The sequence below is a fragment of the Mobula hypostoma genome, chromosome X1, assembly GCF_963921235.1.
Source record: "Mobula hypostoma chromosome X1, sMobHyp1.1, whole genome shotgun sequence".
In the NCBI taxonomy this organism is placed as follows: domain Eukaryota; kingdom Metazoa; phylum Chordata; class Chondrichthyes; order Myliobatiformes; family Myliobatidae; genus Mobula; species Mobula hypostoma.
Genome location: NC_086128.1, coordinates 24,572,752 through 24,596,465, shown reverse-complemented (window position 1 = coordinate 24,596,465; position 23,714 = coordinate 24,572,752). Strand labels below are relative to the sequence as shown.

Sequence of the window (23,714 nt, the reverse complement as noted above, 5' to 3'; positions counted from 1 at the left end):
ATCATGGCTGATTTATTTTCCCTCTCAAACCCCATACTCCTGCCTTCTCCCCATAACCTTTGATGCCTTTACTAATCAAAAACCTATTAATCTCTGCTTTAGATATACCTAATGACTCAGCCTCTACAACAGTCAGATGCAATGAATTCCACAAATTCACCACCCTCTGACTAACAAAATTCCTCCCGACTTCTGTTTTAAGGGGATGTCCTTGTATTCTGAGGCTCTGCCTTCTGGTCCTAGACTCCCCCAATTTATCTCAACACTGTTTTATACCCCCTTGTTCAATCCCTTCCTACCTATGTTTGTGACACTTCTCAGGCTCTTAAACTTTTCGATGATTTTACGTTCCCTGACTCCCACCGCTTTATTTTCACCATGATGTCCAATCCCTTTATACTTCCATCCCCCATCAGGAAGGTCTCAAAGCTCTCCACTTCTTTTTGGATTCTAGACCTAACCAGTTCCCCTCTACCACCCCTCTGCTCCGTCTAGTGGAATTAATCCTTACTCTTAATAATTTCTCCTTTGGCTCCTCCCACTTCCTCCAAACTAAAGGTGTAGCTATGGGCACCCGTATGGGTCCTAGCTATGCCTGCCTTTTTGTCGACTTTGTGGAACAATCCATGTTCCAAATCTATACTGGTATCTGGCCCCCACTTTTCCTTCGCTACATCGACGACTGCATTGGCGCTGCTTCCTGCACGTATGCAGAGCTGGTTGACTTTATTAACTTTGCCTCCAACTTTCACCCTGCCCTCAAGTTTACCTGGTCCATTTCCAACACCTCCCTCCCCTTTCTAGATCTTTCTGTCTCTGTCTCTGGAGACAGCTTATCCACTGATGTCTACTATAAGCCTACTGACTCTCACAGCTATCTGGACTATTCCTCTTCTCACCCTGTCTCTTGCAAAAATGCCACTCCTTTCTCGCAATTCCTCCGTCTCCGCCGCATCTGCTCTCAGGATGAGGCTTTTCATTCCAGGACGAAGGAGATGTCCTCCTTTTTTAAAGAAAGGGGCTTCCCTTCCTCCACCATCAACTCTGCTCTCAAACGCATCTCCCCCATTTCACGCACATCTGCTCCCACCTCCCCACTAGGAATAGGGTTCCCCTGCTCCTCACCTACCACCCCACCAGCCTCTGGGTCCAACATATAATTCTCCGTAACTTCCGCCGCCTCCAACGGGATCCCACCACTAAGCACATCTTTTCCTCCCACCCCCCACCCGCTTTCCACAGGGATCGCTCCCTACGCTACTCCCTTGTCCATTCGTCCCCCCCATCCCTCCCCACCGATCTCCCTCCCGGTACTTATCCTTGTAAGCGGAACAAGTGCTACACATGCCCTTACACTTCCTCCCTCACCACCATTCAGGGCCCCAAACAGTCCTTCCAGGTGAGGCGACACTTCACCTGTGAGTCGGCTGGGGTGATATACTGCGTCCAGTGCTCCCGATGCAGCCTTCTCTATATTGGCGAGACCCAACGCAGACTGGGAGATCGTTTTGCTGAACACCTACGCTCTGTCTGCCAGAGAAAGCAGGATCTCCCAGTGGCCACACGTTTTAATTCCACATCCCATTCCCATTCTGACATGTCTATCCACGGCCTCCTCTACTGTAGAGATGAAGCCACACTCAGGTTGGAGGAACAACACCTTATATTCTGTCTGGGTAGCCTCCAACCTGATGGCATGAACATTGACTTCTCTAACTTCTGTTAATTGCCCTCCTCCCCCTCGTACCCCATCCGTTATTTATTTATTTATTTATATATATATTCTTTTTCTCTCTCTCCTTTTTCTCCCTCTGTCCCTCTGACTATACCCCTTGCCCATCCTCTGGGTTCCCCCCCGCCTTTCTTTCTCCCTAGGCCTCCTGTCCCATGATCCTCTCATATCCCTTTTGCCAATCACCTGTCCAGCTCTTGGCTCCATCCCTCCCCCTCCTGTCTTCTCCTATCATTTTGGATCTCCCTCTCCCCCTCCCACTTTCATATCTCTTACTAGCTCTTCTTTCAGTTAGTCCTGACGAAGGGTCTCGGCCTGAAACGTCGACTGTACCTCTTCCTCGAGATGCTGCCTGGTCTGCTGCGTTCACCAGCAACTTTGATGTGTGTTGCTTGAAATTCCAGCATCTGCAGATTTCCTCGTGTTTGCCACTTTATAATACATTGGTTTGGTCACAACTGGAGTTTAGTGTGCAGTTCTGGTGACCACACTATGGGGAGGATGCAAATGGGGATGGTGCAGAGGAGGTTCACCAGGCTGTTGCCTGGGATTGAGATGGAGAGATTCAGTTATGAGGAGAGACTGAAGAGGCTGGGTGTGCTCTCCTTGAAGCAGAGAAGGATGCGGGGTGGGATCTGAGAGAGGCGTCCAAAAGGGCATAGACAGAGTAGATAATAAGAGACCCAAAGCAGATGTATCAAAAATGGACAGCATAGGTTTAGGGTAAGGGGTGAAAGGTTTAAAGGGCACCTGAGGAAGAATTTTTTCACTCAGACAAGTGTTCAAATCTGGACCACACTGCCTGATGGGGTGATCGAGCCAGAGACTCTCCCAATGTTTAAGAAGTGTCTGGATGAACACTTGAAACATGAATCATGAATGTGGAGAAGTATATGGACCAAGTGCTGGTGAATAAGACTGGTGTGGTAAACCATGTATATATGTTGTAACTCGGTTACCTGTCTGGACACACCCCTCTGCTGACTGCTCCTGTGGCTCCTCCCACAGAGTCCTGTATAAAGGTGTTCGCCTTGCCCCTCCCCCTCAGTCCGGGGGCAGACACTCACTGTGGAGGTCGTATTGTACAGCGAATAAAAGCCTTTCAGTATTTTACCAAACCTCAGTCTTTTGGAGTAATTGAAGGTGCTTCAATTTTATTCGCTGTACATTTTAAAACATGGAACAGGCTCTGTTACCAGACAAATTAGACCTCGATCCGCAAATGCCTGAAGCTGGAAACGCTTTCGAACTCTGGCTGGCCTGCTTCGAAGCGTATCTAGAGGAGATTAAAGCGACCGACCCCGTAGTGAAGCGCAGAGTTCTACTCTCCAGGGTCAGTCCACGGGTCTATTCGCTGATCAGAGACCAACCGAACTATGACGGCGCGATGAACGCACTCAAAAGACAATACCTGCGGCCGATAAACAGCGTCTATGTTCGGCACCGCTTAGCGACACGGCAACAGCGGTCTGGGGAATCGAGTGCTGAGTTTGTCCGGGCCCTACAGACACTCGTGCGGGTCTGCGATTGCCAGGAACTGACAGCGGCGCAGCATGCAGAACTCCTAGTGAGAGACGCCTTCGTTACGGGGACCAGGTCAGTGTACGTGCGCCAGCGGCTGCTGGAAAAAGCCAATCTTACCCTAAGTTCGGCGATCAAGCTGGCTGATACGTTGGAGGCTGCTCTGCATAACTCTGAGGCTCTCCAGGCACGCGATCCCCCAATGGCCTCGTGGGCGCCGCAGACCCCGCAACCCGCCGGCGAATCGACCTCGGCTGCAGCCAGTCATGAGTCCGCGAAGTGCTACTTCTGCGGATTGGAGAAGCACCCCCGGAAATGCTGCCCGGCCCGACAAGCTGCGGAAAGAAGAGCCACTTCGCCAAGGTCTGTAAGTCAAAGCCACGAGCGGGATCGAGAAGCGCCGCGTGCGATACGTGGGGGTCGCCATCTTCCCTGCATACTGCCACCACGTGCAAGACATGGGGGCCGCCATCTTCCCTGCACGCTGCAACCACGTGTGAGACATGGGGGCGGCCATCTTGGTCGGCGCCACCTCCCACCGCCTACGACCAACGGGTGCTCACGGGCCACCCCACCGCGCCGGACCAAGATAGCAACCCCACCCTGGCTTCTGTGACCCTCGACCAAAGTGCTCCCCACCAGCTCGCAAGGTCAATGATGGACATCCTGGTGGAGGGGCACAGGACAAGCTGCCTGTTTGACACAGGCAGCACGGAGAGTTTTATCCACCCGGACATGGTGCAGCATTGTGGACTCATGATACGGCCGGTAAGTCAGAGGGTCACCATGGCCTCCAGGTCGCATACAACAGACATCCGGGGGGGGGTTGTGTAGTGACACTAGTGGTGCAGGGCACAGAATATCGGGACTTTACGTTACTGGTCTTGCCTCAACTGTGTGCCCCTGTGCTGTTGAGGTTGGACTTCCAGAGCCATCTGAAAAGCGTGACAATGAAGTATGATGGGCCCCTCCCGCCAATTACTGTCATAAATCCCCTGTTTTGTAGAGATATGTCACGTACCCCGCTACTGACCACACACTCACACCGACCCGCGCATCCCACCCAACATCATGCCAACTGCCACACTACCGACACCACTTGCGGCCTCTCCACCCTCAGGATCCCTCCCCCACCGCTGTTCGCCAACCTGACCCCCGACTGTAAACCTGTGGGCAACTAAAAGCAGGAGGTACAGAGCGGGGGACAGAGCTTTCATTAAGTCGGAGGTGCAGCGACTGCTCAGGGAGGGGGTCATTGAGGCAAGCACAAGTCCTTGGAGGGCGCAGGTGGTGGTTGTTCGGAACGGGGAGAAGAATAGGATGGTCGTGGACTATGGCCAGACCATCAATAGGTTCACGCAGCTCTCGACGCGTACCCTCTACCCCGCATCGCGGATATGGTCAATCAGATAGCACAGTACAAGGTGTACTCGACCATAGATCTAAAATCCGCTTAGCATCAGCTCCCCATCCGCCGGGAGGACCGCCCTTACACTGCCTTCGAGGCGGATGGCAGGCTTTATCAACTCCTGTGCGTCCCCTTTGGTGTCACGAATGGTGTATCTGTCTTCCAGAGGGCAATGGACCAGATGGTGGATCAGTGCCAACTGAAGGCTACGTTCCCATATCTGGATAACATCACCATCTGCAGTCACGACCAGCAGGATCACGACAACAACCTCCAAAAGTTTCTCCAAGCGGCCAAATCTTTCAACCTCACCTATAACAAGGACAAGTGTGTATTTGGGACCACCCGACTTGCTATCCTTGGGTGTGTTGTGGAGATTGGAGTCATTGGCCCTGACCCCGACCGTATGCGCCCCCTGTTGGAACTCCCACTTCCCAATACCCTCAGAGCCCTCAAAAGGTGCTTGGGCTTCTTTTCATATTATGCCCAATGGGTCTCTAAATATGCAGACAAGGCCCGCGCCCTGGTCAAGTCCACCACATCCCCCCTCTCTGCCGAGGCCCACACGGCCTTCAGCCGCATAAAAGGGGACATTACCAAAGCAGCAATGCATGCGGTGGATGAGGCTATTTCCTTCCAAGTAGAGAGTGACGCCTCCGACTTTGCGCTGGCTGCTACCCTCAACCAGGCAGGAAGACCAGTGGCATTCTTCTCCCGTACCCTTCAAGGCCCTGAAATTCGGCACTCTGTGGTAGAGAAAGAGGCCCAGGCCATAGTGGAAGCTATAAGGCACTGGAGGCACTATCTTGCCGGCAAAAGGTTCACCCTGCTAACTGACCAGCGCTCAGTCGCATTCATGTCTAATAGTCAGCAGCGAAGCAAAATCAAAAATGATAAAATTCTGAGGTGGAGACTCGAACTCTCCACCTACAACTATGACATCGTGTACAGGCCCGGGAAGCTCAACGAGCCCTCCGATGCCCTATCCCGGGGAACATGCGCCAGCGCGCAGATCGACCGGCTATGCGCCCTATATGTAGACCTTTGCCACCCGGGAGTCACCCGGCTTTTCCACTTCGTGAAAGCCCGGAACCTGCCTTACTCCGTTGAGGAGATCAGGATGATGACCAGGGACTGCCAAGTCTGTGCAGAGTGCAAACCGCACTTCTACCGACCCGAAAAGGCACCACTCATCAAGGCCACCCGCCCCTTTGAGGGACTGAGTGTTGACTTTAAGGGCCCCCTTCCCTCCACCGACCGCAATGTGTACTTTCTTAACATAATTGACGAGTACTCGCGGTTCCCCTTCGCCATCCCCTGCCCCGACACCACTACCACGTCAGTTATAAAAGCCCTGCGCAAGCTCTTCACTCTGTTCGGATACCCATGCTATATCCACAGTGACAGAGGGTCCTCGTTTATGAGTGACGAGCTGCGCCAATACCTACTGGCTAGGGGAATTGCAACCAGTAGGACCACGAGCTATAATCCCCGGGGGAATGGACAGGTGGAGAAGGAGAATGCCACAGTGTGGAAAGCCACACTCTTAGCCCTCAGGTCAAAGGGACTGCCGGTCTCCCGCTGGCAGGAGGTCCTTCCCGAGGCATTCCACTCCATCCGCTCCCTGTTATGCACGGCCACCAATGCCACCCCTCATGAGCGGCTCTTTTCGTTTCCCAGAAAATCGACCACTGGGACCACCCTACCAACTTGGCTGACGTCCCCGGGGCCAGTGCTGCTTCGGAAACATGCGAGGAGCAATAAATACTCCCCGATGGTCGAGAGGGTTCACTTACTTCATGCGAGCCCCCAGTATGCCTACGTGGTTTTACCTGATGGGCGGGAGGATACGGTCTCCATCCGCGACCTGGCACCCGCAGGAGCTCCGGGCCCCTACCCTGAACACTCTGTGGTGACTATTGACCCCGTACCCACCGGTGTATGTACCCACAAGACACCGCGCACCCCAACACCCCAAACCCTATACAGACACCACACGACACTCCCATACCGGGTGCGACGCACACGCACGAGGGATTACCGGTGCCTAACGTGCTGGCACCTGAAGTCAGGCCGGAGGCAGCACATCCGCCATCGCCGGTGCAATCACCACCAGTGCTACGTAGATCACAGCGACGGACTCGACCGCCTGATAGACTTAACCTGTAAATATACTTCTTGTAAATATTGTCAGTCACTTCACCCCGCGGGACTCTTTTTGAAAAAAGGAGGGGTGAATGTGGTAAACCATGTATATATGTTGTAACTCGGTTACCTATCTGGACACACCCCTCTGCTGACTGCCCCTGTGGCTCCTCCCACAGAATCCTGTATAAAGGTGTTTCGCCTTGCCCCTCCCCCTCAGTCCGGGGGCAGACACTCACTGTGGAGGTTGTATTGTACAGAGAATAAAAGCCTTTCAGTATTTTACCAAACCTCAGTCTTTTGGAGTAATTGAAGGTGCTTCAACTGGCGTAGGTGGGTAGTTCACACACACACACACACACACACTCTCATATTCATGGCAATCAAATGGTTCAAATGGTTGAATTTAACATCAGAGAACATATACAGAATACAACCTGAAATTCTTACTCTTCGCAGACATCCACAAAACAGAAAAAACCCATAGAATGAATGACGGAAACCTCAGAACCCCGAAGCCCCCCTCTCCAGGCCCCAATTAAAAATAGTAAATAAAATAGGAGATGCAGTGTGTGACAACTTGAACATTATATCTGTCAACATGTTTTCTGATTGGGAAGGATCTTACAACATAGATTCTCACATAGTTTGACCTGCATTTATGACAACACATTGCACTGTCAAATTGAACAGTTCCAGCAATCTGTCAGCAATGAGTCAACGGTGTAGATTATTTCAGTTCAGAAGCAACAACGTGCGTGACACAATGATGTGTAAAATGAAGCTGTTGTAAAAGGGTAATTGTGTGGATGATAGCTTAATCACACAAATTAAAGTGCAATGGTGTGAATGAAAGGGTGGAGTGAAGGAGTGATCACGTAAATGAAGCCGTGAAGATGTGAACAAAAAGGTGACCCTGTGACTGCAAGGATGAAAGAATAAATAAACATGATGGCAGGATTGAGTAAAGGCAGAAGTGAAGTGATGGTGTGAATACAAGTGTGATGGTGTAAGTGAAGTTGTGATGGTGTGAATGACATTGTAAAGGTGTAAATAAAAGCTTCAATGGTGTGAATGGAGGAGTGAATGTGTAAATAAATGTGTTATCATGTTGGTGAAAATGTGAAGGGTTTAAATAATGGAACTGGTACAATTGTGGTGGCGAAGGGTATAAACAGGAATAGGAAGATATAAAGGATTAATGAGGTACTGAAGGTGTTGTTGAAAGCACAATGGTTTGAAGTGAAGGTGCAGGCTGAGGCTTTATAAGACTTCGGTCAGACCACATTTGGGGAGTATTGTGAGCAATTTTGGGCCCCTTATCGAAGAGAGAATGTGCTGATATTGGAAAGAGTCCAGAGGAGTTTCACAAGAATAATTCTGAGAATTAAAGGGTATGAGGAGTGTTTCATGGCTCTGGACCTGTACACACTGGCACCTGGCAGAATGAGCAGGGTTCTCATTGAAACCTATTGGCTTAGATAGAGTTGACATGGAGAGGATATTTCCTGGAGTGGGAGGAGTCTAGGACCAGACTACACAACCTCAGACTAGGGGAAGTCTATTTAGAACAGCGAAGAGGAGGAATTTCTTTAACCAGAGGGTGGTGAATCTGTGGAATTCATTGCCATAGACTGTCATTGGATATATGTCTTATCTTTGTATGGTGTAAATAATAGAGTGATGATTGAAGGGGAAAAGGTGTAGAGAAAAGAGCAATGCCATTAATGGGTATGTGAGCATGTACTGTAAATAAACGAGCTTTGGTTAATGAGTGGAAAAGTGTAAATAAGAGAGCAAAGGTGTGACTGAGAGGATGAAGGTGGAATGATGGAATGGCAGAGGTGATGGTGAGATCCTTGGAGGTCACAAGAACACCTGAACAGTGTGAAAGTGCTACAGTGCAGGAGAACAAATCAGGTGGAAAGGTGTGAACATCCCTGCTATTGCCTTTCTCTGATGTGTTCTGGTTAAAGCTGTAGGTTCCTTCGCTATAGTTTCTCATGCACGTTGAGGCGATTTCACCAGCTCAGATAAGAATCATTCTTTCTTTCTTTATTAATCTTTTTATTGATTTAAAAGGAACATAAATACAAACAAGAGGAGAATTATCTCAAATATATATATCAATAACAATACAGAGATTGAAATAAACATTATCAAAATCATACATAGTGTTAAGCTATTGTATAACATATAATAAAAAAATCAGCGATTCTCCTCTTATCAGTTCATGAAGAGGAAAGAAAAAACTTTGAATTTTAAATGAAAAAAAATCCCCACTACACTATACAAAAAAAAGGGACTGGGCAGTCCATTCTGAGGATAGGACCAAAAAAAAGAAATACTTTCTGATCAAATCTAAAACTTCGAAAAAAAAATTGTAAGAGTAATAAATCAAATTAAATGAAAATATTGAATAAAAAGTCGCCAGATCTGCTCAAACTTAAAGGATGTATCGAATGTCCGACTTCTTATTTTCTCTAAACTTAAACAGGACATAATGGAGGAGAGCCAATAAAAGACAGTAGGTGGATTAGAATCCTTCCGCTTCAGTAAAATGGCTCTCCCAACCAATAAAGTTGAAAAGGCTATCATACATTGAGCAGAAATAGGAATACTTCCTGGTTTCGATGAGGTAATCCCAAATATTGCTGTAAGTAAATTAGGTTGTAGGTCCAGATCCAGGACTTTAACTCACTATTTCATCTGTCACAAATAGGATTGATATTGGAAAAATTATGTGCTAGTTTATCCTTTGACATATGGGCCTGATGCACTACCTTGAACTGTATCAAAGAATGACAGGCACAAATAGATGAGTTATTAACCAAATGAAGAATTTTACTCCATTGATTATATGAAAATGACTCTTGAACTTCCAATTTCCAAGCACGTTTAATTTTATCGATAGATATCATTCATAAATTCAATAACTGTTTATAAATTATAGCTATCAACCCTTTTTGAAGTGGTTTAAACTGAAAAAGAGCATCTGTCGTATTAGGTGGATAAGCAGAAGGGTAATTTGGCAGTAAACCATGTAAAAAATTCCTGATTTGTAAATATCTAAAGAAATGTACGTTAGGTAAACTATATTTATCCACTAACTGAGAAAAAGACATTAAACAGTCCCGTAAAAACAAATCTGGAAAAGGTATTATTCCCTTGGTTTTCCAAATTAAAAAGGTCTTATCCAAAATTGATGGTTTAAAAAATAATTAAAATGGATATTACTAGAAAGAACAAAATTATTTAACTCAAAAAATCTATGAAACTGAAACCAAATTCTTAAAAATATGTTTAATAATAGGATTAAAGTCTTGTCTACTAATCTTAGAAAACAAAAAGTGAAGAGGAGCTCCCAGTAAAGAGGCCAAAGAGAACCCCCTCACTGAGTTTCACAAGAAATTTTTTTAGCCAGAGGGTGGTGAATCTATGGAATTTATTGCCACGGGGGGCAGTGGAGGCCAAGTCATTGGGGGTATTTAAGGCAGAGATTGATAGGTATCTGCGTAGCCAGGGCATCAAAGGTTATGGTGAGAAGGCGGGGGAGTGGGACTAAATGGGAGAATGGATCAGCTCATGATAAAATAGTGGAGCAGACTCGATGGGCTGAATGGCCAACTTCTGCTCCTTTGTCTTATGGTCTTATGAAGGACATTCATGTATGTCTGAGTAATGAATCCAAAAAGTAATATATCGAATATTAATTGCCCAATAATACATTCTAAAATTTGGCAAAGCCATACCACCATCCTTTTTTAATTTCAGTAATAAAGGTTTACTCAATCTAGGATTTTTACTATTCCAAATATAAGATAAGATTATAGAATCTATTCTATCAAAAAATATTTTAGGAACAAAAGTAGGAACTGCCTGAAATGTATATAAGAATTTCGGTAGAACTATCATTTTAATAGCATTAATTTGACCTATTAATGATAATGTCATAGGCGACCATTTAGAAAGCATTTGTTGGGTGTAATCAATCAATGAGAGAAAATTATATTCATATAGGTCCTTTAAATTTTTAGAAATTTTAGTACCAAGATAAGTAAAGTAATTTTTAGCAATACTATTCTATTCAATCAGGGAACCATGTCTAGTTTGCCCATGTGTACAACCTGACCTGCTGGATATTACTTATGACCCTGCTACTGGCAACATATTAGAGGATGTTTTCAACAGAGTGGACATGGAGAGAAGTTTTGAACAGTGGGAAAGTCTAAGACCAGAGGGCACAGCCTCAGAATAGAAGGATATCGTATTAGAACAGAGATGAGGAGGAATTTCTTTAGCCAGAGGGTGGTGAATTTGTGGAATTCATTGCCAAAGACTGTTGTGGAGATCAGGTCATTGGGTATATTTAAAGTGGAGGTTGAAAAGTTCTTGATTAGTAAGGGCATCAAAGGTTACAGGTGGAACATAGGAGAATGGAGTTAAGAGGGAGAATAAATCAAGCATGATCAACTGGCAGAACAGACTTGATGGGCTGAATGGCCTAATTCTGCTCCTATACCTTATGGTCTTATGGTCTTATTGCCTCTTTGTCTGTGATATCACCTTCTGACTGTCTCCATTAACTCATTTGACCTGACACCCACTAAAACCCACCCCCATCGCAACCATATCACAGATATTTCCTCTGTCCCATCCATTCCTCCTGCCACTTTCTCTGCAACCTAAAGCAAACTATTTTTTGTTATCTTTTGAAGGAACAAGAGATGCAGATGCTGGAGTCTAGATAAGAGTTTTGACCTGAAACATCAACTGTCCACCCCCCGCCCCAATGGATGCTGCTTGACATGTTGAGTTACTCCAGTATCTTGTGTGTTGCGTTGTTTTAGTTCTGATGGAAGTCTTCGACAGAAAACTATCTCTCTCTCTCTCCACAGATGCTGCCTGGCCTGATGAGTGTTTCCGCCACTTTAGCTTTTTATTTGATGCACATGGGCACTGTCAGGCACGGCAACTCTGCATACACACCCTACTCACGCCATCCCCTCCACTGTCGCCAATTATAAGTCTCAGTATTCCCGGGGTCAGGAGGAAGAAAAATTAGTCATGGTTTCTCCTGCTGTTCCAAAGTATCGCTGATGGAGAGTGTGGGTGTCAGGTGGATGGCAGGACTGGAATTTTGTCCTGGTGGAATTGTCCACTGCCGAGATTGAAGGCCCAGGCTGAGTCAGTGAGTAGGGAGATATTGGATCACTCAGGTGCCTGAGTGTGGTGTGTCTTGGAGTGGCCAACTCTCAGGGCTGCAGCAACAAGGGAAAGCACACTTCCTTGAGGCTGAATAGCCAATTCTGCCCTGGTCTTCCATGACAACACACACAAAATGCTGGGAGAACTCAGCAGGCCAGGCAGCATCTATGGAGAAGAGCACAGTCGACTTTTCGGGATGAGACCATTCGGCAGGACTGGAGAAAAAAAGCTGAGTAGATTTAAAAGGTGGGGGAAGGGAGAGAGAAACACCAGGCCATAGGTGAAATGGAGCGGGAGGGATGAAGCAAAGAGCTGGGAAGTTGATTTGTGAAAGAGACAGAAGACCATGGAAGAAAGAAAAAGGGAGAAGGAGCACCAGAGGGAGGTGATGGGTGGGCAAGGAGACAACATAAGAGAGGGACAAGGGGATGGGAAATGGTGAAGGGGGCGGTGGGTGGGGGGGCATTACTGGAAGCTTGAGAAATCGATGTCCATGCCATCAGGTTGGAGGCTACCCAAACGGAATGTAAGGTGTTGTTCCTCCAACATAAGTGTGGCAGTGGAAGAGGCCATGGATTAACATTTTGGAATGGGAATGGGAAGTGGAATTAAAATGTGTGGCCACTGGGAGATCCCGCTTGCTCTGGTGGACGCTACCTACATGCTCAGCGAAGCGGTCCCCCAATCTACAGCGGGTGTCACCGATGTACAAGAGGCCACACTGGAAGCACTGGACACAGTAGATGACCCCAACAGACGTACAGGTGAAGTGTCGCCTCACCTGGAAGGACTGTTTGGGGCTCTGAATGGTAGTGAGGGAGGAGGTGTAGCACTTGAACTTTTCTAAAGGGAAGTCCTTTTATTGTGAGTTGGGACATCATGTTACAGCTGTACAGGATGCTGGTGAGAGCACACATGGAATAGTGTACTGTAGTTCTGGTATGAAAGATGTCATGAAACTAGAAATGGTGCAGAAAGGGTTCTTGTGGATAACAGGTTTATTATCACTGGCATGTGTTGTGAAATTTATTGCTTTGTGGCAGCAGTACAATGCAATAATAAAAAACTAAATCACAATAAGAAATATAAATTAAATTAAGTAAGTAGTGCAAAAAGAGAGCAAAACAAATATTGAAGTAGTGTTCATGGGTTCATTGCCTGTTCATAAATCTGATGGCGGACGGGAAGAAGCTGTTCCTAAAACAGCGAGTGTGTGTCTTCAGGCTCCTGTACCTCCTCCTTGATGGTAGCGATGAGAAGAGGGCATGTCCTGGGTGACGGGGGTCCTCAATGATGTTACCAGGACTGGAAGGCTTGTGTTGTAAGGAGACACTGGATAGGCTGTGGCATTTTTTTCCCTGGAGCACGGAAGGCTGAGGGGTGTCATGATAGATATCGATCGAACAATGAGAGGCACAGAATGGTCACAGTCTTTTTCCCAGGGCAGGGGCGTCTAAAACTAGAGGGTAAAAGTTTAAGGTGAGAGGAGCAGATTTAAAGGGGACCTGAAGGTCATGTTCTTCCACACAGAGGTAGTGGGTTTATAGAATAAGCTGCCAGAGGAAGTGTTAAATGCGGTTGCAATTATAATATTGAAAATACATTTGGACAGGTACATGGACAGGAAAGATTTAGAAGGATATGGGCCAAACACAGGCAAATGGGGCTAGCACAGGAAGATATCTTGGTCTGCATGAACGAGTTGGGCTGAATGGCCTGTCTCCGTACTGTATTACTCTATGACACCACAGACAATGTTCCAGACTGCAATTCAGATCCAGGACTTTGGGTTAAACCCGCAGTCAAAGAGCTGGGTCGTATTGGCAGCCTGAATCCGATGGAGGAAGGCCACTTTGAGTGAGGTGCTGGGTGTAGAATGATGGTCAGGCTCTCCCCCACCACACCTCCTCCCCTTCATAGAACATTTCCTAACATACTGTAAAGATGGAGCAAACAATGTGTGAATTGAAAGAGAAACTAGACACGAACATAAGGAAGGAAGGAATCGAAGCATACGTCGACAGATAGATGAAGAGAAAGTAGAAAATCTGAGGGGTGGGACATTTGGCCCCTCAAGTCTGCTTCACCATTCACTTTCATGCCTTTCCCATAACTCTTGAACAAAACCACCACTTGGAAATCCCCCTCCAAATCACTCACCATCCTAATTTGGAAACATATCGCCGTTCCTTCATTGTTGCTGGGTCAAAATCATGGAATTCCCCCTCTAATAGTACTGCAGGTGTACCTACACCTCAGGGACTGCAGCAGTTCAAGAGGGCATCTCATCACCACCTTCTCAAGGGCAACTAGGGGTGGGCAATAAATGCCAGCTTAGCTGGCAACGCCCAAATCCTGTAAATGAATAATTTTTTAAAAAAATGGCCCAAAAAGAGAGGGAGGAGGCTGAGGTGAGGCACAAATGAAGCCATTGGAGCAGAGGGAACCAAATGAGCTGTTTCAGTGTTCTCCAATACTACAACAGCCCAGACTCACTCACAGACAGCTGCCGATGGGTGTTGGAAGGAAAAAGCAATACCAAAAGAAGTCATAAATAAAGCAGCAAACTTTTATTCCTTTCTTCTGATTGAATCTGGTTTATTACTTCTGTGGAAATGCTTTGATTAAAATATATTCTAAGTATGACATTTATGGGATTAATTGGAATTACATAATACAGACAAAATAGATGTTTCTTTGATATAATTGCACACGAGCATCATCACAGAACATTAAGAATGTGTAAACTTTCAAGAATTAATTAGATTTATAACTTGTCTCACTAAATATGGTAGGAACTTTAACTTTTGCTCAATTGCCTTCTCCAGTCCTGAAGCCAGTGGTAGCTGGGGCTCATTTACGTTACCTAAGACTCAGCTGGCCCTCTCATCAGCTGATTTCTGCACATTCGCACGGGTCAAAAGTCACTGGATACTAGTCAGAATCAGGTATCCTGGTGAATTTCTGCAGCAGCCTTCTCCTCCACTGAGACCCTAGCCCTCATGTTCTCACGGGTCTTGAGAAGATTGGAAGACCCCGATGGCTATTCCAACTCTGGGCAGCTAAATGTGCACAGATCACACAAAACACAAGAAATCAGCAGCAGGAATAGGCCACTCAGCCCCTTAAGTCTCCCCCGTCGTTTAATAAAGTCATACTGACGTACCCCAGACCTCATCTTCTCTTCCGTGGCAGTTCCCCATCACCCTCAATCCCCTCCAACCTTTCAAAAGTGTACCCACCTACATCTTCAATACTTCTAATAACCTAGCTTCCACCGTCCTCAGGGCAGAGAATTCCAGAGATTCACCCCTCTTTGAGAGAAGAAATTTCTATGCACCTCTATTTTAAATGGCCGCCCCCAAATCTTGTCTCCTTGTTTAAGATCCTCCCACGAGTGGGAACACCTTGACAACTTCCCTGCCAATCCCCTTCAGGATCCTGTACAGTATGTTTCAAGAAGGTCACCCCTCATTCTCCTAAGCTCAAAAGAATACAGAGCCAAAATATCCAGCCTCTCCTGTTGGATAATCCCCTCATCGCAGGAATAAGCCTAGTGAATCTCCTTTGGACTGCCTCCAATGCGACACCAAGACCCTGTACAGCTGTGGTACAGGAATCAAAACCTCACTCTGTAAACCTGATCACCACTCCACGCTTTGTGCTTTAATTGCTAGGTTTAGGAAGCACCAAGTGTGATCTTACAAAATATATACACTCAGTTGCCACTTTATTAGGTACATCTGCTCGTTAATGCAAATATCTAATCAGCAAATCATGTAGCAGCAGTTTAAAGCATGCAGACATGGTCAAGAGGTTCAGTTGTTGCTCAGACCAAACATCAGAATGGGGAAGAAATGTGATTTAAGTGACTTTCACCGTGGAATGATTGTTAGTGAAAGACAGCGTGGTTTGAGTACCTCAGAAACTGCTGATCTGCTGGGATTTTCACACACAACAGCACAGCAGTCTCTCGAGCTTAAAGAGGGTGATGCGAAAAACAAAAAAAATCATCCAGCGAGTGGCAGCTCCGTGGGTGAAAATGCCTTCTTAATGAGAGAGGTCAGAGGAGAATGGCCAGACTGGTTCAAGCTGACAGGAAGGTGACAGTAAGTCAAATAATCACACATTACAAGAGTGGTGTACAGGAGAGTATCTCAGAATGCACAACGCATCAAACCTTGAAGTGAATGAACGACAGCAGCAGAAGACCTCCAATGTACACTCAAAAGTGGCCATTTTATTAGGTACAGGAGGTACATAATAAAGGAGCCACTGGGTGCCTGTCCATCCCCACATCACAAGTGATGGGAAAGTTTAAATTATTTCTCCCACTTCTTTCTCTTAGCACAGGGGGTCGCAGTCTGCCCCAGGTCCATGTGAGTTATTAGGGGTACATCTGCTATCCCAGAACCGCACCAATTGGGTCCTTCAGCAGAGGACGGCTGGTAATATGAGGTGTAGTGACATCCTGATTGTAGAAGGGATAGGTTTGTAGAGGTGGGCATTCCTTGGCCCACATCTTGTGACCTTAGACAATCTTCTTCACTGTCCACCACAGCACCAATTTTGGTGTCATCTGCAAACTTACTAGCCAAGCCAACTTCATTCTCACCCAAATTGTAAAACTAAATGACAAACAACAGCACTGATCCCTGTGGCACACCACTGGTCACAAACTTCCACTGTCACCCTCTGACTCCTACCTCCAAGACAATTTTGTGTTTGATTAGCTAGCTCACCCTGAATCCCGCGTGATCCAATCTTTGGATCATTCTGGACCTTGATAAAAGCTTTTTTGAAGTCCACATTGACAAGATGGACAATTGTGTCTTAAACTATCCACAAAACAAAGATCACTTGTGTTTACATTGTGGATCAGGGTCTCTAACATCTGACTGGTAAGTCTGCCCCCCACCCCCACAACAATATTACCATCCGGTTGTTGTATGCGATCCTACCCCAGAACTGGCAGCCTGCAGAATCAGTGTACATTAGGTAAACTGGTGCCAGCTCTATTAGCTGTGGCATCTGGCCTGGCAGAAAAGCCAATCAGCTGTACCCAGCCCCTGGAAAAGTGCCATGAGCTGTTTCTCTGCTAGGAGGTGTTGCAGGAAAGGTGTGTTCCCTGGTGTAAGTGAGGAGAATGAGCAGTAAATTCAACCCCAGTTTTATTAACAGATTAATTGAAGCATTCTGTTGTAAACAGCAGTATCATTATTTCAAAACATGGTTTCGCTGCTTGGCAGGAGGAATGCTTTCTGCCACTGTCAAGGTCTGAGTGCAGTAATGTGTGTGCAGTGGTGTCTTCGCTGGCCCAGCTCCTGTCAGCAAGAAGCACTGAAGCATCAGACTCTCAGAGCTGGAAACAGGCCTTTCGGTTTCGGCCCAACTGTCCACACTGACCAAGCTGCACATCTATGCCAGTCCCATTTCCTCACACTTGGCCCATATCCCTTTAAACCTTTCCGATCCACGTCCCTGTACAAATATCCTTTAAATGGTGTTATCGTGACCACTTCTGCCATTTCCGCTAGCAACTTGTTCCATATACCCAACACCCTCTGGGTGAGAAACCTGCTCTCCTTGTCCCTATTAAATCTTTCCCCTCTCACCTTAAACCTGTGCCCTGTAGTTTTCAACTCCCTTAGCCTGGGTAAAGGACTGTGACCATCCACCTTATCTATACCCCTCATGAGTTTGTAAACCTCTGTAAGGTCACTCCTCAGTTTCCTTCACTCCAGGGAAAACAGTCCCAGTGAATCCGGTCCCTCCTTATACCTCAAGCCCTCCAGTCCTGGTAACATCCTTGTGAATCGTTTCTTCACCCTTTCCAAACTAACAACATCCTTTCTATATCTGAGTGACCAGAACTGTGCACAGCACTCCAAGCACAGTCTCAGCAGCACCTTGTACAGCTGTAGCATGACGTCCCAACTCCCTGTACTCAATGCCCTGACTGACAAAGGCCAGAGTGCCAAAGATCTTTTTCACCACCGTGTCTACCTGTGTAGGAACTACGTACCTGAGCAATTGTCATCCGACTGGGATATCATGAGATTGAGAAGGGCATTGTACAAACATCAGTCTTTCCTTCATAGCTTTAATTTTAAGTCTCAGGTTCTGGCACTTCCTAAAAGTTTTTCTTCTTTATGATATTCTCCCTCTTGGTCTCCTGATCCATTAAAAATTCCATTTCCTTTCTCTTCTGAAGGTGCTGATGAACTATCTTGGTCAAAGTCCCATCATCAGCCTTGGCCATTTGACATCTTTAAAGCACAATTTCACATGACAGCTCTCACTCAGCCGTGTGACTGTGGTGAGCACCACAGTTGGGCTCTATCCAGCCCTCATCCAAAGTCCATCATTACACTGGAATAAATTAGTGAAAGAAGCTAAAGAGAATGTGGGAAATTCTCAGGGAAGTCTGTCAGCATCTAATTATTCCTAAGCTTGGTCAAGCTGGGCGTTGACTCACAATGCTGTCTTCCGGTTGTCTGCCTTTCTTCAGCAGTGTGTTCAACAGGAAAAGGTGGGTATCATTGCCTCAACTCCACCTTACCTGTGGCATTGAAGATACCTGGTGGATTGTGATGATTCACCCTCCAACTCTAATGTCTCTGCCTTTCCTTACGCATGTGTGCTTTCCACTATAATGAACCAGCAACATCAGCGATGCTCTGTGTTGGCCAAGTCATTGCTGTGTTACCAGCAGCCTCTCTGTATGAATTGTGCTGCAGTTGACCATAACGTGCAATGTCTCTACTCTTCTCACCTGCCCTTCACCTCCTTCTGGTACACCTCCTCCTTCCCTTTCTCCCATGGTCCACTCTCCTCTCCTATCAGATTCCTTCTTCTCAGCCCTTTACCTTTTCCACCGATCACCTCCCAGTTTCTCACCTCATCCCCTCTCCCACCGACCTACCTTCCCCCTCACCTGGTCTCACCTTTCACCTTCCAGCTTGTACTCCTTCCCTTCCCTCACCTTCGTATTCTGGCATCTGCCTCCTTCCTTTCTGGTTCTAACGTAAAATCTCGGCCTGAAAAATGACTATTTATTTCTCTCCACAGAGGCCCCCTGACCTGCTGAGCTCCTCCAGCACTTTGTGTGTGTTACCCAGGATTTCCAACATCTGCAGAACTTCTCGAGTTTATAACATGCAATATGTAACATCCACTTAGACAGAGGTCAAAAACTATCACCCAAATGTGTTAAGTCATTGAATTTTTAGCCCAGGGTGTTTTAACAACATGTGAACTGGTTTTCAAGGTTCCTTGCTGTGAGGTACGTGCGTGACCCTGTCCTCTCCACAGATACTGCCTGACCCACTCACATTGTTGGCTCTAGTAGATCCAGAGGTAACGTGGAGAGTTTGTGCCTGGGGCTGACTCCCATGCCCAAATCAGGAGCGTCTACACATAGAAACCTACAGTGCCAGGATGAACTCCTGTGCTCAGATGTGTCCTCGCCATCCAATTACACCATGTGACCAATTATTCTACAAATCCATACAAATTGGGACTGTGGGAGGAAACCAGAGCACCTGGAGGAGACCCATGTGGACACGGGGAGAACGTACATGCTCCCTATAGACGGTGGCAGGAATTGAACCTGGGTCGCTGACGCTGTGTTAGGCTAACCACTATGCCGCTGTGACACTCCAAATCCCCATATAAATTCCTAAGCCCTCTAGTTCGTCCTGTGCCCTGTTCTGATGTTACATGTGGCCAAGCCCGCTGTCTGATGAGGCTGGGCTATTGTTAGCCACCCGTGCTGGGGTTTTCACGTCTCCGATGGTGTTACTCAGCACTGACATTGAACACGAAGTGCCAACGCTGCAGGTTTCATAGGTCAAGAAAACCAGCACGAATTCTTTTGATTACAATACTTAAGTTTATATTAGGACTGTAAAACACGTATATAGTAATTAAAATCTCCATGGTAATTATGCATTTGATTTTTCTTTCTTATCTTATACCAAGGTTTTCTGTCAAATGTTTACAAAACCTGAGCAGCATCCTATTCACTATTAGTCCTCACCGCCGCTCCTGCTGTTCATGGCTTACTCTGTAAAAACTGTCCTGAATAATTCTGTTTGGTGACCTCTTAGTGCAAGGCAACAGTCTATAATAATCCAATAGAATCTATTTTGAGCTCACCAGTAAAGCTCCATGTGTGGTACCTCATTGGATGCTGGAATCTTGCTGTGCATTGTGTCAGTCCAATACCACAGCAAGTGCTACACTTAACACAGCAGTGTGCAAATTGCTCTGAGAGATTTCTGTAGGACTTCAACGTAGGAATTTGTTTTGTTCTTTCTTCTTCTTGTGTGTTTGAGGGGTCGCTTGAGAGCTTTGTTTAAGAGCTTGCAAAATGTCTTGATCCCCACATTCTTTCCAGTCCGGGGTCAGTTGGGAGCAGAATCCAAACGTGGAGCAGATGCTTGAGAGTTTTTGCTTGCAAGCTAGAAGGACATTAGTCAGGGCTGGGATGGATTAACTGGCAGGTGCTGTCTGAGAAGATTTAAGGGCTTTTCTTCTGAGGATCAAATTAAAAAGAGTTAGCAGTCTGGCTTGAGCTTGTGCAGTGTGATGTCTGCATTGGCCAGGTTGGTTAGGGTCTTTTTGATGCGGAGGGCCGTCAGCCTGGCAGAGGGGCTCTGATACCAGCATTCCTTCATCAGTTTAGCAAGAGAGGACAGGATCTGAAATAAAAAAGAAAGAAACATGAGCTCACAGAAAGAGGCTGGTGGTTAGTAAATTGGCCTTAATGTCGTCCTTAGCAGGCCAATATTTTCTTGAATACAAAATGGTAACACAATGGGAAATGAATATTCTCAAGATTTTGCTGAACAGTCACCTTGTGGACTGATGCAGAAACTCCTCCGACAGCTGACAGAACAGTTTACGTTTCTGTAGCCTCATCATCGCCCAGAACGTCCCAAAGTCAGTAATCTACGCTTGAAGCATGACACTTGTAATTTAGGGACACGCACATCCAAATGGAACACAACAGACAAAATAAAGCAGATGATCTGGGCATTTTAGATGCTGGTTTGTAATTATTAACAGAAAAACATGACTAAATATTGTAACAACTGCACGTAAGGTTTTTGGAAACAAATGTGTTCACTAGTCAAGATTATTAATACATAGAAAATAATTTAAACCACAGAAAATAGTTGGATATCCCACAAGGATCAGTCTCTGATTCACCATTCATATTCTAAAATCAAAAATACAACTTGAGACTGAAGCAAGACTAGAGGATAGAGTCAATACTGAGGAAGTTGCAACAAATGACAAAACATTAATACATTTGCAGTATTGGGTTATAATTTGCAAATGAACCAGCCAGATAAGCATACATAAGTCTCTGGTATTCTAATTTCCAAGTAATATAAAGATATGGCATATTACTTGGAAAATCAGAAACCAGTGAATGAAACCAAGGAACCTCCAATTAATATACCTAAAAGCCTAGAAGCAGCCAGGTTGGTTAGTGTGGTCAATAGTTCGCTCACCCTTGCTCATTTTGCACTGGGCTAGACCACACAGTTTCAGTCCTTATTATAACCTATAAATGTGGACCAAAGAGCTAATTTCCAGGGGTGAGGTGTGAGTGACTGCCCTTAATGTTAACACAGGATTTGGCTGAGTGTAGCATCCTGGTAAAACTGGTCAATGAGAGTGTTCCTGACCCAACCATCTTCAGCTGCATCATCCTTCTATCACAAGGTCGGAAGTGGGGGTGTTCACTGATGACGTTCAAATTCTGTTGTAGTTCAGAATTGAGTTTATTATCACTGACAGATGTTGGGAAGTTTAACATGAGGAATTCTGCAGATGCTGGAAATTCAAGCAACACACATCAAAGTTGCTGGTGAACTCAGCAGGCCAGGCAGCATCTCTAGGAAGAAGTACAGTCGACGTTTCGGGCCACGGTACATCTGTAGAAATCTGCTAGTACCAAATCTCCTCAAACCCCTGAAGAAACTTAATCGCCGACGTGCCTTTTTTGTAATTGCATCATATGTTAGGCCCAGGATAGATCTCTTGAGAAATTCCTCAGTAAAGCAAGTAACATCCATGTCACAGAAGTTCTGGGCAATAACCTTCCCCATGATATTCAGCAACATCTCTGTCACAGAGGCTCTGCTATCAACATCTGAGGAATGACTACTGACCAAAAGCTTAACTAACCTAACCAGTTAATACATTACCACGAGAGCAAGTCACGACTCGACTCCCCTAAAGCATTTCCAACAGCTGCAGAACATAGCTAGGTGTGTAACAGAACACTCCCTACTTGCCTGGATGGGTAGAGCTCCAACAACTCTCAGGATGCTCCAAACTATTCAGTAGAAAGTAGATCATTCAATCAGCTCCCTACCCACCAGCCTAAACACTCTCTCTCTCTCTCTCTCTCTCTCTCTCTCTACCACTGGTGCACAGTGGCTGCAGTGTACGCTGCAGACAAAATGCACTGCCTCTGCGAACAAGGAGGGCAAGGAGACTGGAGGTCTCCCCTGGGGTTGGAGGACTGTCCCTGTGTGTGGGTGGGGGGTGGGTGGGAGGAAGGAAAGAGGCTTGTTCTGATGTTGCTTTGTTGTTTGTTGTGTTCTGCGTTGTTCTGCTGGGTATTGTGGGCGTGCTATGTTGGTGCTGGTATCTGTTGCTGACACCTGTGGGCTGCCCCCAGCACATCCTTAGGTTGCGCTGGTTGTTGACAAAAATGACTCATTTCATTGTATGTTTAAATTTCAAAGTAAATTTATTATCAAACTACATAAATATCACCATGTACAACCCTGAGATCCATTTTCTTGTGGGCATTCACAGTAAATACAAGAAACACAGTAGAATCAATGAACGACCACACCAAATAGGATGGACAAACAACCAGTGTGCAAAAGACAACAAACTGTGCAAATACAAAAATAAAGAAAAAAAGAAACAATAATAATAATAATAATAATAAATAAGCAATAACTATCAAGAACACGAGATGAAGAGTTCTTGAAAGTGAGTCCATAGGTTGTGGGAACAGTTCAGTGATGGGAAAAGTGAAGTTATCCCCTTTGGTTCAAAAGCCAGATGGTTGAGAGGTACTAACTGTTCCTGAACCTGGTGGTGTGGGTCCTGAGGCCTTACTGATGGCAGCGGTAAGAAGAGAGCATGATTTGGGTGGTGGGGGTACTTGATGATGGATGCTGCTTTCCTGTCACAGGGGTCCGTGTAGGTGTGTTCAATGGTGGGAACAGCTTTACCTGTGATGGACTGGGCCAATGTACACGTGAGAAATAAATCGAAATCTAAGTCTGAATTTGAGTCTGAAAAGTAGGAAAAGGGGAACAGGTGCATGTAGTGTTGATGTTCAAGGAGTATTCTTGTACACAAGTCAAATGTACAAGCAATTATGGAGGACATGATATAGTAGACTATAAGATCATAAGGAATAGGAGCCGAATTAGGCAATTTGGCCCATTGAGTCTGCTCTGCCATTCCATCATGGCTGATTTATTATCCCTCTCACCCTATTTTCCTGCCTTCTCCCCATGACCTTTGACATCCTTACAACTGTAATCAAGAAGTTATCAAGCTCCACTTTCATCCTACGCAATCACTTGGCCTCCACATGTATCTGTGGCAATGAATCCCACAGATTTACCACCCTCTAGCTCAACAAATTCCTCCTCG

At 46.0% G+C, this 23,714-nt stretch overlaps 1 protein-coding gene across 3 annotated transcripts in view; it reads right to left on the bottom strand.

Annotated features, from left to right (window-relative positions):
- Positions 1 to 8,901: 8,901 nt before the first annotated feature.
- The window catches only part of LOC134340346 (activin receptor type-1-like), a 133,687-nt gene continuing 118,874 nt past the window's right edge, over positions 8,902 to 23,714 (bottom strand). For all 3 annotated transcript variants that reach the window (XM_063037480.1, XM_063037481.1, XM_063037479.1), the window contains one exon: positions 8,902 to 20,719. In XM_063037480.1, the coding sequence (XP_062893550.1) occupies positions 20,576 to 20,719 (144 nt within the window). In that variant the 3' untranslated portion in view covers positions 8,902 to 20,575. The remainder of the gene's footprint in view (positions 20,720 to 23,714) is intronic.